Raw genomic sequence first — 15,980 nt, forward strand, 5'->3', positions numbered from 1 at the left:
TTCTTTTCAGCTTTGTCCCTTTATTAATCCGGGGTCACCACAGCGGAATGAACCGCCAACTTATCCAGCATATGTTCTATGCAGCGAATGCCCTTCCAGCTGCAACCCATCACTGGGAAACATCCACACACACACTTATTCACTATGGCAATTTAGTTTACCACGTTTTTTGGCCTGTGGGTAAAACCGGAGCACCCGGAGGAAACCCACACCAACACGGGGAGAACATACAAACTCTACACAGGAATGCCAACTGACCCATCAGGGGCTCAAACCAGTGACCTTCTTGCTGTGAGGCGATTTTGCAACCCACTGCGCCACTGTGCTGCCCACAACACAACATTTCAGTGGATTTAAGACTTTAAGATTTAGCTTTTGAAATTTAAGACATTAAGACCCCGCAGAAACTCTGTAATAATATTTCTAAATAAATAGAAAACCTAAAATTAAATGGTATTAACTAATGCAGAGTAGATTTTTAAATTAAAACTCATTGGAATAAAACCCATAAACAAACACATTTAAAACACAGTGGATGCTGAATATGCTAGTCCAAAAGAAGAATCTGCCTTTGACTCAATTGGCTCACCAAAGTCTCTGGATTGTCGGGTGACAGTGTATACATTAAAACAAAATCTGATTTATTTACACCAGGGGTGTCAAACTCAATTCCTAGAGGGCCGAAGCCCTGCACAGTTTAGTTCCAACCCTGCTCCAACACACTTACCTGTAGGTTTCAAAAAAGCCTGAAGGACTCAATTAGTTTGATCAGGTGTGTTTAATTAGGGTTGGAACAAAACTGTGCAGAGCTGCGGCCCTTTTGGAACTAAGTTTGACACCCGTGATTTACACCATTTAATTAATTAAAACATTTAATTTCAGACAATAATAAAACAATAAAAGGGCTACATTAAATTTTAATCGATAATCTTGAAACCATCCCCATTATTCTCCCTTTCTTCTTAATGCGATGGGCCCTAGTTTGGGCATCCCTGCTCTAATTTATCAAAAAATAAAAAATAAACCTGAACCTGAATTTTACCAATGTTCAGGGGTTACTGCATATTTAATACAATAATGACCTATTTTTTATTTAAATACGTAACATTTTAGAAAATTCAGTGCAAAAACATTTGTAATTATTGATCTTTTTTAAAAATTTGGAAACGCAAGGGTTTAAGGTAACTTTTTCAGCTGAGGGACAAAAAAAAAAAGTCTCTAATTTGATTTAATACATAAAGCAAAAATCAGTTCAAGGCTTAGGTTCAAGGTTACCTTTAAAGGTTAGAAAGGCAGCTCTCTGCAGAAATGTATAGGTTTTTGAAAGATTAGTCATATATATATATATATATATATATATATATATATATATATATATATATATATATATATATATATATATATATATATATATATATATATATATATACGTACGTATATACATACATACGCCTTTTTAATATTTTTTCTTTTGAGTGCCTTGGACTGATATTTGCTTATGAAAATTTTGATTTTGAGCCACCCAGGAGCACTTTTTGTTTGATTTTTGATTTAATATATCTTCATGTGTGTTTTCTAGATGAAACTCAACAGGATTGGAATAACATGACAGACAGAATGATGACAGAATCAACCACTCACTTGCTCTGGGTCTGCTTTGTGATGTTGCGAATGGTGGCACCCTCTTTGCCGATGATGGCACCTACGTACTGTGTGGGCACAAGCAACCTGAGAGGGATGTCAGCATGCTGGTGTTTGGAGGGAATTCCTGAACCAGGTGACATCTGGCGGGACGTTCCTCGTGGGCCATAGCCAGGACGGCGGCCGTTGTCTGGACCTCGCTGAGAGTCCACCTCAGAGTTTTCATCGGGGATGTAAGACACACGCAGGGCATTGTTGTCAAACTGGTAGCCGTTGAGTTTCTGAATAGCTCTTTAAAAGGGAAAAACATGAATGATATATATAAATGCGGGTTTATAGCAAAATATGCCACTTAGCAGCAAATGAATGCTAACTGATTAAATGCGCAAAGATTGAATTATATGGATCATTTCACAGTTCAGCAGATGTGATTTGCCTAAATGGTTATTAAGGAACATTATGAATTAATCCCATGAAGAATCCGTACTGACACATTGCAAAGCCGCTTAATCACCAGTAGGTGTCAGTAGCGAACTAGATAATAAAAAAACAGATCGAGAAGGTGCCCGTTTAACGGCAATTTTAACCAGCAATTTTAAAGCTCAAATGTGTTTTTAATGTTCTTCTTTTAATTAGACAATATGCAGAGTCAATCATTGAAAGCCATTTTTCCGAAAAGAAAAATTACACTACTGCTTTAAAGGTGGGAGGTGATTCTGTTAGTCAAATTTATGATTTTTTAGACCCTTTCAAAACCATTGTGAATGGCATTTTAGATGTATACAGGGCTAAACAATATTTTTTTTCTAATGGCCTGGTTGAGATGATGGATTTTTTTTTTTTTTTTTTGCCTGTAATTATTTCTTAACAACATTATTTAATGTGTCAAAACAAGAAAACTCTATCTGTATACATTGTTTTTAACATGTTATTCTATTTATTATGACAAGTTTAACTTTAAAAATATGATTATATGAAAGCTTTTTGGTCCAAATTGATTAAGTATAACTTTTATTCAACCTAATGCATTTCTGTTATAAACCCTTAAGTTTCATGTCTATTTATAAATATTATGTCTATTCGTCCTTACTTCTGTAAATAGTTTTGGTATAAATAGAAGATAACATGAAGTGATAAATTGTTCTGTTATTATCATGAGAAACTCTGTACTTGTTTTTAGCTTTATTTCACTGATTTTATTAGGATGGATTGTTGGTGATTTGATGGATGTCAGCCCAATTGGGTACTAGGACAGAGAAAAATTAAGACCTCTTAAAATTATCTAAGACATTTCAGTGAATTTAAGACTTTAAGGCCTAAAATTTTGTTTTATAAATCAAGACATTTTAAAAGTTCAAGACCCGGTGGATACCCTGCAAAACTTAGAGAAAACTAATCTGATGAAACCTTATTTTAGGCAATTTACTTTTGTGACACTAATAAGAAAGAGCGACCCTTCAGCTTTAAGCTTGCAGGACAAAGTTTACTCACTGTCTAGCCTGCTCCCGCGTCCCATATGTGACATTAACCACTGCAGTCTCGCTGTCTGTGTTTACTAAGAAGAAAAAAAGGAGGGAAAAAAAAAGAACATAGGGAATGTAATGAGAATGTGGTCAATGAACTGACATCATTTGCATGTTTTATAGGTACAACTTTACAATAATAGATTACATGTATATTATTACAATAATGCAATCAGCTTAATTGATATTTAATTTAAAGTGACCTATAGATGTCTACTATTAATAACAACAGACAATGAAGGTACTTGATTACCTTGTTCACAGTTCTCAACAGTTCCATATTGGGCAAGCAGACCATCGAGAACCTACAAAAGATAAATGAGAATGAATGAGAGGAAAGAAAAACAAGTGCTGAAATAAAGAAACTTTAAACAATTTTTAATTTACATTTTTTGGTTTTCCACTGCAAATGTTAAAAGTGCTTTACAGTAACATCTCTTTTGTTAACTTTAGTTGATGCATTAACTAACATGAAGAAATAAAAATCTTTTGATTTGAAATGAACACAAAGATTAAGATTAATCAATGAAGTAGAATTATTTATACTCTTAAGTCATTAACTGCTGTACCTAAATTTTGTTATCAACCCTATATCCAGGCTTATTTATTACAAAATGACTAAATGAATCTGACAGATGCATCAAAATGAAAATCAAGAATAATGTTCACATTAAAAACTTAATTTGAATGAAACCCTGCTCCTGTTCTATTGGTTTTAAGCATAAACTGACCTCATTTGACACATTTTATGGTTGTGAACTGTAGCTTAACTTTTATGAAGGAAGGCTCTGACTGACTGGTTCACGTGAGAAATAGAAACTCATAAATTCCTTGTTTTCTAAAGAACAGGCCATCTGCAGTTCTAATCTGTTTTTCATTTATCATGACCCCCCACAATTCTTCAATTTAGCTTAAACCATGTCTCAAACTACACGCGGGTATGTATGATACCAGGCTTATACAAAAATTAACATCTGTCAAACTGAACTACACCGAACACAGTTGGCAACAGATCATTTTTTGCCACCAAGGTGTCGCCTCCTAGTGGCTGACATTGGCACAAGTGACTGGCAGAAGTGGGCCCTGCTGGAGAGGAGCCAAGAGAGACCCCGCCCCGCAAGAACAACAGTCAGACAGTACAACAACCATCAGAAAATACATGCACTGTGCCACGCCCGCGCGCACACACACACACACACACACACACACACACACACACACACACACCCAGACAGTGTGTGTGATGGTGTAATCTCATAATCACACACAGATCACCTAACCTGAATGACTTGGATAAAACTGTGAGTTTAAACTAACACAGGGCATTGCCTTTGCCAGAACATGCAGGGAAAAGTCAAACTTTGCTATTCAGAGTCAAATTAAATTGATGCATTGCAGAAATGTAAACTGAACTGACAGAACTGCATAGTATTCATTAAATAGTTATTACAATGAAGATTTTTCTCCACACAAGCTAAAATAGATATTTGAAAAAATATTTTATTTAATTATACTGTTATTGAATTTTTGTCAGGCTTCTTTTATTCCAAAATTTTGTTGAAAACTAAGCAAAACAGGTATGTGAGCTATAGATGAAACACCATTTTTTAAGTGTCCAAACTGTCCATTAAGTGTAATTATATATGACAATATGTTATTTTAGTGGTTGTTTTTTTCATTATATACACACACTATCGGTCAAAAGTTTGGGGTAAGATTTTGAAAAATTATTAATTTTATTAAATAATTTACATAAATGTATTCTGTTCATCAAGGCAGCATTTATTAAGTGTATAAAAAGGTTACACTGTTAAATACTTGTTTATTACCAATAACATTAATAAAAATAATAATAATAAAATAAATAATAAATATAATAAGTGATTTCTGAAGGATCATGTGACTCTGAAGACTGGAGCAATGCTGCTGAAAAATTCATCTTTAAAATGATTAAATTAAATGATAAACTTCTTTTGAACAGTTATTTTACAGTGCACTAACATTTCACATTTGTACAGTTTGTACTGTATTATTGATTAAATAAACGCAGCCTTGGTGAGCAGAAGAAGCTTATTTTAAAACATTCAAAAATCCTACAGACCCCAAACTTTTAAACAGTATACAGTTGAAATCAGAATTATTAAGCCCTTTTGAATTGTTTTTCTTTTTTAAATTTCCCAAATTATGTTTTAACAGAGCAGGAGAATTTTTACAGTATATCTGATAATATTTTTTTCTTCTGGAAAAAGTCTTTTTTTTTTTTATTTCAGCTAGAATAAAAGCAGTTTTTAATTTTTTTTAAACCATTAAGGTCAAAATTATTATCCCCTTTAAGCCATTTTTGTTTTTGATATTCTACAGAAACAAACCATCGTTATACAATAACTTGCCTATTTTTTCTAGCCTGCCTTGTTAACCTAATTACCTAGTTAAAATATTATTTACAGAAATAATACATAAGAAATAATTACATAGAAATGTGTTGATAAAATATTCCCGCTGTTAAACAGAAATTAGGGCAAAAATGAACAGGGGGCAATAATTCTGACTTCAACTGTGTGTGTGTGTGTGTGTGTGTGTGTGTGTGTGTGTGTGTGTGTGTATATATATATATATATATATATATATATATATATATATATATATATATATATATATATATATATTCTTCTCAAATACATGTCTAGTACAGCTTTCATAATAACCATTTTGGTTTTGTTTATTTGAGCACAATCATTTAAAATAAATGAAAACAAGAAATATTTGCTTGTCAACTAGCTGTTGCAATTTTTTGTTTTAGCTAAACCCATCTTTAACTGAAGAGGAAAAACTCTTGAAAAGGAAAAGCTACAACATGTCCTGAGGGCGAGTAAATTAACAGCAAATTATCAGTTTTGAGTAAATTATCTCTTCAACCTTTAGACTGTATACCAAGCTGTTTTCTAGGTCAAACTTAAGATACTCTCTGAAACCATGAATGAAGAAGAATCATCAAGCGCTTTAGGGTTAAGCTTTAATCTATGTCTGTAAAAACACCCCAAAAGCCAGCAGATGATTTGAGTGAAGTGCATCATTGTGTTGATTAAGAATAACTGTAGGAAGTCTTACTGTCGGCATGACAAACACACCAAGACTCACCTCCCACTGCAGGTGTGGTGGAATGTTTCTGATCTGAAGTTTTCTGGTCCTGTAGAGAAAGAAATGAAGAAAAATGTGATTTAGACAAGGCTCCCTTACCAACTTTACTTGAGGAAACAAGTGGCATCAATAAATTCAGTTTTAATTGACAGGAGCGGTTGCACCCACAGATATTTTCAACAAAAAACTGCTCAAGTTTACACTCACCGTGACATAAAAACTAATTACACTAAATGATATCTGGTGATTCAACATCCTCCGAATGTTGATTTACACTGACAGCTAGTGTTCTGAAAGGTCTTGGTCTTGTCTACATCTAAATGATGTAGAAAGAGATGCGTGAAAAAGGTGAAAGTCAAAGTCAGAACTGAGATAAATTCATCTAAATGGTGACTTCCATCATGAAGGATACTTTATTTTAGCTCTGACATTAAACCTTCACTTGCACATCAGAGGGAGTGATTGTAAATCTTCAACACAGCAATCAGGTGCTAGAAAATATATGGTTAAACCATTGAATCATCAAGGCCATTTGGGTCAATTTTCATACATAATTTATGCATGGGGAACAAACTTGTTTGCTCAAGAGAAAGATGTATTCTTCCTGCCTTTTTATATCTTTATTTTTAAGGTATATAACTTAAAAGCAAAACAGAAAATCTGAAAGTGAAGGCTTAAGCAAATAAAATAGAAATTCATTATACACAAAATCATATTTATGCTCTTTTATTACCAATAAATATGACGATTTTGCAAATTTGCACTGCTTTTGAGCAAATAGTTATTATCAGGAACAACAAAACAATAGCGCAAGTTATAAACGCTAAATTCTCTGATTAAATTATATCATTTAAATTCATTTTATACTATCAAAAATAAAGGTACAAAATCTGTCACTGAGGTGGTAACTTTTCTAATGGTGCACTTTTATACCTTTCAGGTCTACGTTTGCACCATAAAGGAACATATGTCTATCTAAAAAGTTGTGTAGCTCCTAGTACCCTAAAGGTACAAAATATACCTTACAGGTAAAAATGTTCCAATGTGCACCTGTAAGGTGGAAAAGTGTACTTTTTGTGACCACTTCTGAGAGAGAATAGTACTCATTAAATAGTTATTTCCTCCATATGAGCTAAAATAACTATTTGAAATAATGTGGTTTTATTTAATTATATTGCTATAAAATTTGTCAGGCTTCTTTTTAAAAAAATGCAGATTTTTTTTTGATGTGTAATAGATTAAATATGTTGGTTTCATAAATTTGGAATGCTTTTGAGCAAAGAGATATAATCAGGTATAAATAAGCAATAGCACAAGTTATAAATACAAAATTCTCTGATTAAATAATAGAGATTTTAATTCATCTGAAATAAAGGTACAAAATGAGTACATGGTACTAATTAAAGTTATTACAATTCACAAAAAAATATATATATTTGAAAAAAAAAAATGTTCTTTCAAAAAAAGGCAGGTTTTTATTTAAAACTTCTGTTGAAAACTAAAACCAGGTATGTGAGCCATAGATTAAACACATTTATTAAGCAAACAAACTGTATAGTTACTGTAATTACATATGACAAAAAGTTATTATAGTAGTTGTATTTTACACTGCCTTTTTAAATCTTTATTTTTAAAGTCTGAAAGTAAAGGCTTAAACAAATAAAATAAAAATTTATTACACAGACAGACATTACACAGTCATATTTATAATTATTTGTTATCAATAAATATGTAGGTTTTAAAAATTTGGACTGCTTTTTGAGCAAAGGAGGTAAAATTGAGAAGTTATAAATGCAAACTTCAATACATTTTTACAATTGCATTTATTCCAGTGGTGTTAATAATGCCAATTCTCTGATTAAATGATACAGATTTGAATTCATTTGTGTGGATTAAAAAGGAATGTTTCAAATTGAGCAATAATATTAACTTATCTGGTTTAGAAATTAACACATTTTCCAGATACATTTAAGTTTTTATTTTATATAAACATGAGTTAATATGAATGTATATCACATACACATAAGCATGTATGCATTTCACCTGCATGTCTACATTTTTAAATAGAAGACCTGAATCAATCCAGATCTTTGGCATGTCTTAGAGAAAACTTTTCTGAACAAATATAAAAGTTAAAAAATGTTTTGATTCAAGAATCACTCATGGTACATCTAGCAAGACATGCTTTAGATTCATAAGTTGCCATCAACTCCAAAGGTCAATGAAAGTATCTCAGTGATCTGGAATCACACATTATTTATAGTCACAGACATTAAAAACTGCAAAGATGCTTGGAAGCATCCGTCCTGCTCATGGTTTGTGGAAGTGAAGCGGAGCGGGTAGAGGAGAAAGAGAGAGAGAGAGACGAGACGAGACTGAATGGGTATATTGAAACTAAACACTGATGTAGTTTAATGCCAGCTGCCCCGGAAGCTTCCAAAACCATTGGTCGGGAAAGAGCGAGAGTGAGAGATAGAAAGACAGAGAGCAAGAGAGAGAGTGCTAGTAACTACACCAATAAAATGAGATAAATAAAAAGAAGCCAAGGCATAAAGACAATTGAGAGTATCATCTATAAAGTCAAATGAAGAACTGCAGCATAGTATCGGACCATTACCATAACAATGAGGAGACAAATAACACAAACATTTAAGCCCTCTGGAACCTCTAGAGGGCATAGCATCAAACTTCTAATGCAATGCATGTGTTTAGGATCAAGGAGGGAAATGGGTGCCAGGGGTCATGTGGGAGGAGCTTGAAACCCTGCTCTGGTGACTGAGACCACAAACCCTAAAGACCTCTGAACTCCGGAAGGTTGACGCCCACTGGCTGACGAGCAGAGAAAATGGCGCCATTTGACCGCCTTCTACCTCGCTTCATGCAAATGGCGCCCAAAAGGGCCAATCAGGGAACAAAGAATCCAGCAAAGGGTGTTTCACGCCACACAGATCAGCAATGCAAGCAAGGCCAGGCCAAATGAAACCAACTGAAATCATACATTGTCCAACGTTCTAGAAGGCCATGCTGATTTGAAGGCCTCAGAGCTACTTATTGAAGTATGTACTTTGTTTTTTCTGTGTTTGACTGCCGACATGCAACTTGTTTTCAAGCAAGTCTCGAGTTTCATGCCTCGGGCAGAAAAGCACCGAAAGGTACAACAAAAGGCAAAGACCACACAAACACCAGCAATCTGTTCGCTCTCCCACTGATCAATCACCTCGTTCCCGAACCCTTCCCCCAAGCAGACGCTTCCGCATCCCACCCACCCACACTCACCACACACCCACAAACAGTTTTTCAAACCAACCCCCACTACAGAAAAACATCCCTCTTGTTTGGCACCTTTGAACCCATTTAAAACCATCATGTCACGTCCTACCAAGTCTCCGACCAATCTGATTGGTCAGTGGCTTAGTTATCACAGCCACATGAAAAGTTGGGAGGACTGACACCCCATTCTGTCTTTTTCAATTGTTTACGGCCGAGAACAGACTTGAGCAAATAAAAGGTTAAAATATGGGTGTAATAATGTCCTATATTTAGCTAAATAAAAGAAAAAGACACTTTTTTTCTGATGTTTCAAGGTAAATATAAGAACATGTGAACACACTGAACTTACTTTAAACGATTCAAAACATCTTGCAACTGATGAAAACAAACTAAAACGCAGCATTTTAAATTTAACCTGTTGTCCACCGGTCCAGAGCCATGGAGCAATGGATGATGGGACATCCATGATGTGAACCACAAAATCTGTTAACACACTCATATACTCCAAAACGAGTTGCATGGGATTTCTCTGCATTTTATGGGATGGCAAATAAAATTCTATGTTTAGATTTGGCTTCAGATTAAACGGGAATCTCACACTGAACACACAGAGAAGTTCAATCATACAGCACTACAGACAATTAAAATGGTAATAAAAAAGCCAAATAACAAGAACAGAAATGGACAACAGCAGAAAAGAACGAAACAAAAAAAAGAAGAGATTCACTCCATATAAGGGTCAAAGGTGAGGGCTCTATAGGCAAGTGAATGGCATTAGGGGGAGGGTGTGTGTTTGTGTGTGTGTGGGTACTAGGGTGAGGGTTGGTATGTGGTATTGTCCCATAAGAGCAGGTCAGCGGCATGTTACTGAAGTCCACTTCTATCTTGAACTTGTGAACATGAAAGAAAGTATAGATGGGACTATATGGTTTGAGATAAGATTGAACTGTTCAGTGCTTTTATTCAATAAATCAGCATTTATTAGTAAAATCACACAAAACAATCCATAAATCTCACTGAAAATTGTACTAGCTGAGGCATTTTGCAAAACTGCTCACTCCACACTGAGGCATGACGAGGAAAAAAAAAGCACACATTAAATGGAAAGAACTATATGTCTTGACACAGTTAAGTACATTCAGTTCCTCCACACACACACACAACACGCAAACATGCTTAAACACACAGAAACATTTACATCGCCAGTTACTACTCATCTAAAGCTAGAGGTTAATACGATTCTTAAACAAGTTATACTGTTATCCAGCATGGCTGTAATAAACTCCAAAAGATAAGAGTTTACAAAAAAACATTAAAAAAACATTAAAAAAAAAAAAAAACAGAAATTACTTCCAATTTCAATTTAGGTCTGTTGTTGAAAGCTGTGTTAAAATTACATTTAGGAATTATTTTCAAATTTTATGTAAAATACTCACAAAACTTTACTGCTAATTTGATAAACATATTGGCTTGATGAGGATTACTTTGAATAAAATATGCACACATAGTATAACTTACTCTCACCAAACATTTGAATGGTGCAAATGATAAATACAATGTTTTTAAATGAGTCAGTAAGAGATAGAATGGGGTTATTTAAGCATCGAAACAAGAAAAGTTACTGGTTTAATTAGTATGATATAGCTATGCTATAGTGTAATTGTGTTGACACATTCAGTGTGTCCTGTTTAACTTCACTTCTTGATTTCCAGAAATCACACATTAAAATATTCTAATTAAACAACACTTTATAAGCCCCAAATCCTTTCATGCATATTTAGAACATTGAAAAAATATTCAAAGATGATTCCTTGCATTTACTAATTTTAAAGTAAGTGAATAAACTTGAAATTAATTTGGACATCAGTAAATTTTATTTGTTAGTTAAAATTCTACCCATATAAATTGTTTGCAAAAATATATATATATTTTTTTTCAGTGAAGAATCATTTGTTGACTGTCTGTTTAGAAATCATGTGCTGCCCAAAAATACTAAATTAATTAATGTTAAATTTAAGTTGTGATTTTTATTCTTTTTTTGCTGCTATGTTTAACAACATTACATTTTACCCATTGGTCAGTAAGAACATTTGAATAATTTAAAATATACTCTTCGTAAAATGTAACTTCAAGTGTTCCTTTTATTTGTTTTTAGCAGCATATTATCAAATTTAGCATGATACATACAGTTGAAGTCAGAATTATTAGCCCCACTAAATTATTAGCCCCACCGTTTATTTTTTCCCTAATTTCTGTTTAACAGAGAGATTATTCTTCACATTTCTAACATTTCTAAACATAATAGTTTTAAAAACTTATTATTAATAACTGATTTATTTTATATTTGCAATGATGACTAAGTAATATTTGACTAGATATTTTTCAAGACACTTCTATACAGCTAAAAGGGACATTTAAAGGCTTAACTAGGTTAATTAGATTAACTAAGCAGGTTAGGGTAATTAGGCAAGTTATTGTATAATGATGGTTTGTTCTGTAGACTATCAGGAAAAATGGCTTAAAGGGGCTAATAATTTTAACCTTAAAATGCTTTTTTAAAAATTAAAAACTGCTTTTATTCTAGTAGTAATAAAACAAATAAGACTTTCGCCAGAAGAAAAAATATCATCAGACATAAAGTGAAAATTTCCTTGCTGTGTTAAACATCTTTGGGAAAATATACACAACCGTTCTGTCTGGTTCTTGAATCTGATTGGCTGATAGCCGTGATATATTTAAGTAATATCTGCCTCTTTACCTTTTGTGTATTACTCCGCCCACATACAACCAGCAAAAAGCAGACACTACAGATCTAAAGTTTAAAAGATGGTTGCTCAGCTGTTTAACTGTCAGCTTATGATTTGAATCCAAGGCGGAAGAAAGTAGTTCCTCATACAAAAGGGTTTTTGAGACCCTACATGTTTGATTTTTTTATACATACACAATTATGACGTCAAACTGTTGTATAAACGCAAAATCACTGCGGCCTCGTGCCAACACACACCTCCCACCAGTGCCGATATACAGCCATATCGCACTGCTACTCATGTGATATTGCTCATATATATATATATATATATATATATATATATATATATATATATATATATATATATATATATATATATATATATATATATATATATATATACACACACACACACACATATACATATACATACACACACACATATACATACACACATACACATTTATTTATTTATTTTAATAAATACAGGCCAGCATACCACTTCAGTTTTACAAGAATATATAAAATTAAAAAGAATTTTTTTTTTTTTTTCACAGAAGGAAAGTTTTTTGTCTTGTACTAATTTTTTCTTTATTTACAAAAATCAAACACCAAAATATCTCAGCTGGCCTGAAGTAATCAGCAGGGCTTTCATAAGCCAATGCAGATACTTTTCATATAATACATTCATAAACACACAATGAAAAACTACACCTTCCAAAACGCACACAGTAAAGCAGTCCAATCCATCTTTTTTTCCCACCCCAAGTACATACCAATGAAAGGTACACTACTGGTCAAAAGTTTGGGGTCAGTTTTGTTTTTTAAAGAAAATGATTCTGTTCATCAAGGTGGCATTTAATAAATGTAAAAAAATGTGAAATTGTTATTTATTAAAATTTAAGTAATGGCTTTATTATTGAATGTGTGTTTTTATTTAATGAGTAAATTATTACTTAAGTCATTATTGCTTTTATTACTATTACATTTAACATAATAATATTAATAATAGTAATAATAATTAATAGAGTGATTTCCGAAGGATCATGTGACTCTGAAGACTACAGTAATGAAGCTGAAAATTCATCTTTAAAATCACTAGAATGATTTATTTAATTTGAAACTACTTTTGAACACTTATTTTATAGCGCAATAACATTTCACAATTTGTACTGTATGTTTAACGAAATAAATGCAGCCTTGATGAGCAGGAAAAGCTTTTTTTTAAACATTTACCAATCCTACTGACCACAAACCTGACCGGTAGTGTATGGTCATTTCTAAAATGTTGTTTTAATGCAACGGTAATGATAAAGTAATAAGAAAACTTACTCTTTTTGAACACATGCAAAGCACACTCATGTTTGAAACAAACAACCCAACAGTTCAGAGAACAAACGTGTCGCTCACATGAAATGCACAAACTCCTACACTGCAAGCACACACAGGTGCATGCAAACGCACATCTGTAAGATGCACTAAAATCCAGTAAAGCATTTTTGATGAACATAGACCTGTCAAAAAAAGAGAAAAGCAAAAGAGACAAATCTATAAAACAAATGTGTGTTGTTGAGCATAACAAATGTGCTTTCTTCTCCAGTTGGTCTCAATATAAAAATGTAATCATGTCTGCTTTACGACGCAAACATTTTAAAAACATCAGACACTGTTAATCCTTTTCTGTCAAGTCAAGTCACTTATGTCTTTAGTGTTTTATACAATGGTCAAAGCAGCTTTACAAAAAAAAAAAAAAAGATCCGAATGATCAAAAATCAGGTTTAAACTTTGTGTGAGCTTGAGAAAAACAATATTTAAAAACTGATGAAAACAAAGACATGCTAGAATTAAATCCATGCATGAACTAAACCACTTTATTTTGAACCTAACAATATCATAATCATCATAATAGAGATTTGATCATGAGGTTTAATGTAAATTGTGCTTTAGCATAAGTGTACAGTTAGTTAAATGTCCTACTTTTGGAAACACACAACAAAGTCATTTAATTGTAGCAATTAGAGATACAAAATTAAGTGATCTAATACCAATTAACTATTCAAGGCGTAAGATTGTGTGAGACGTCCAACAGAAAATAGCATACAGGAAGTCAAAAATCGCCCTTAGAAGTCTCAACCATCAGCAAGCAGCTTCCTGTCTCTTGCTTTCAGTCATTTCCACCTCAGCGATTCAGAGGTGAAGTTGATAAAAAAAAAGCTGAAGAGGAAAAAGGCACAATATAGCACGAAGCAAAAAGCTTTCTTGTATTCTTAATTCTTTCATTTATTCATCTCTCTCTCCCACACACATATTCAATCACATGCGTGCAAAACTTTAACTCTTTCTATAAAGTTTGGGCTGCAGTTTGACTATGCAAAGCAGCTGATTATGGATACCTGAAGTATAAGATTTTAAAATTTTAATTGCAAAATAATTTTTAATTGCAAAAGAATTATGATCCTCTCAAGAGGTTTTAGCATATGCATTGAATAAGTGTAGGTGAGATGCATTCAGTTAAGCAATAAATCAACTTTAATTTCTTCCTAATTTGTCAACATATTCAAGTATAAAAACAAACTTAAACTTGCTTAGCAAATCAATTACTTAAGAGAGTTTTAATGTAACATCAAACCAGCTTTTTAAACATTTAGGGGCATCTACAAACACTTCAAATCAAGCATGCATAACCCATCATGCATTTGCATTTGCAGTTAATAAAGTCATTTTGATTTCTTTATCAAATTACAGTTAGAAAGTGATTTATATACATAGAAATCATATTAAAATGCCAATAAAGCACACTTTAATGTCATCAATACCTTTATCGTACATTGTGTACACTGCACAAACCTAAAGCTCTCAAAGCACTTTCAGCATATAAAGCCTGCTTGTAATCGCTGTAATTCCACCCCAGCCACTCATGCACATATGTTTTGGTATTATAAAAAAATTATCAGAAACTTGTGTTGGCAACACAGTGGATCCATGATGTCCTCTTCGTCCTAAAGTAAAAAAAAATAGATTGTCTAAAGTTTTATGTAATCAGTTTAAGAAATTTTGGGACCCATTTAGGAAATATATCCAAGAACATGTTTTACCATCAAATATAAAGTCCTTGTTCCAGCAAATTGACTCTTTTATTTTCCTAAGTTTAAAGAGTGTATTATGCGATACAGATTATACAATTGTAGTATTTGTTAAGCTACATTATTATTTATCTTTTTATTCATTGGTATGTTTTTTGTTTGTTTGTTTTTTATTACATGTGTTTAAGTTGATACTATCTGTATTTTTTTAAATAATTGTTTTGTCCTTTTTACTGTAATTTTCCATAAAATTCGTTAAAAAATAAAAACTATTTTCATAAAAAAAGTATGTTCATGCTGATTGAAAGATCATTTTGTATTTGACACATGCACACGCACGCACAATTTTCTTATAGATCATTTCTTTGTTTTAGTAAGTTTCATTCAAAATATAGTATATTGATATAATTTACTCTTTATGCTTGAATAAAACGGTCTATGAATTAATATATAATGTAAATTTACAAACAAATACACAAATAAAAATATTAAATTAACATCAAATCATGTCAACATCAAAACATACTATTTTTTAAATGTAATAACTTAATTAGACAAAAACTAAAATTACCATAA

The 15,980-nt window shown here is 32.5% G+C and overlaps 1 protein-coding gene across 2 annotated transcripts in view; it reads right to left on the reverse strand.

Moving 5' to 3' along the window:
- Positions 1 to 15,980, reverse strand: part of igf2bp1 (insulin-like growth factor 2 mRNA binding protein 1) — a 56,754-nt gene that overhangs the window by 19,956 nt on the left and 20,818 nt on the right. For both annotated transcript variants that reach the window (XM_087242797.1, NM_001076559.3), the window contains 4 exons: positions 6,303 to 6,351; positions 3,418 to 3,469; positions 3,133 to 3,196; positions 1,642 to 1,932 (listed from right to left, as the gene is read on the reverse strand). In XM_087242797.1, coding sequence (XP_087098923.1) covers positions 1,642 to 1,932; positions 3,133 to 3,196; positions 3,418 to 3,469; positions 6,303 to 6,351 — 456 coding nt within the window. The remainder of the gene's footprint in view (positions 1 to 1,641; positions 1,933 to 3,132; positions 3,197 to 3,417; positions 3,470 to 6,302; positions 6,352 to 15,980) is intronic.

Source organism: Danio rerio, chromosome 3, assembly GCF_052040795.2.
Source record: "Danio rerio strain M-AB ecotype USA chromosome 3, GRCz13ab, whole genome shotgun sequence".
NCBI lineage: Eukaryota > Metazoa > Chordata > Actinopteri > Cypriniformes > Danionidae > Danio > Danio rerio.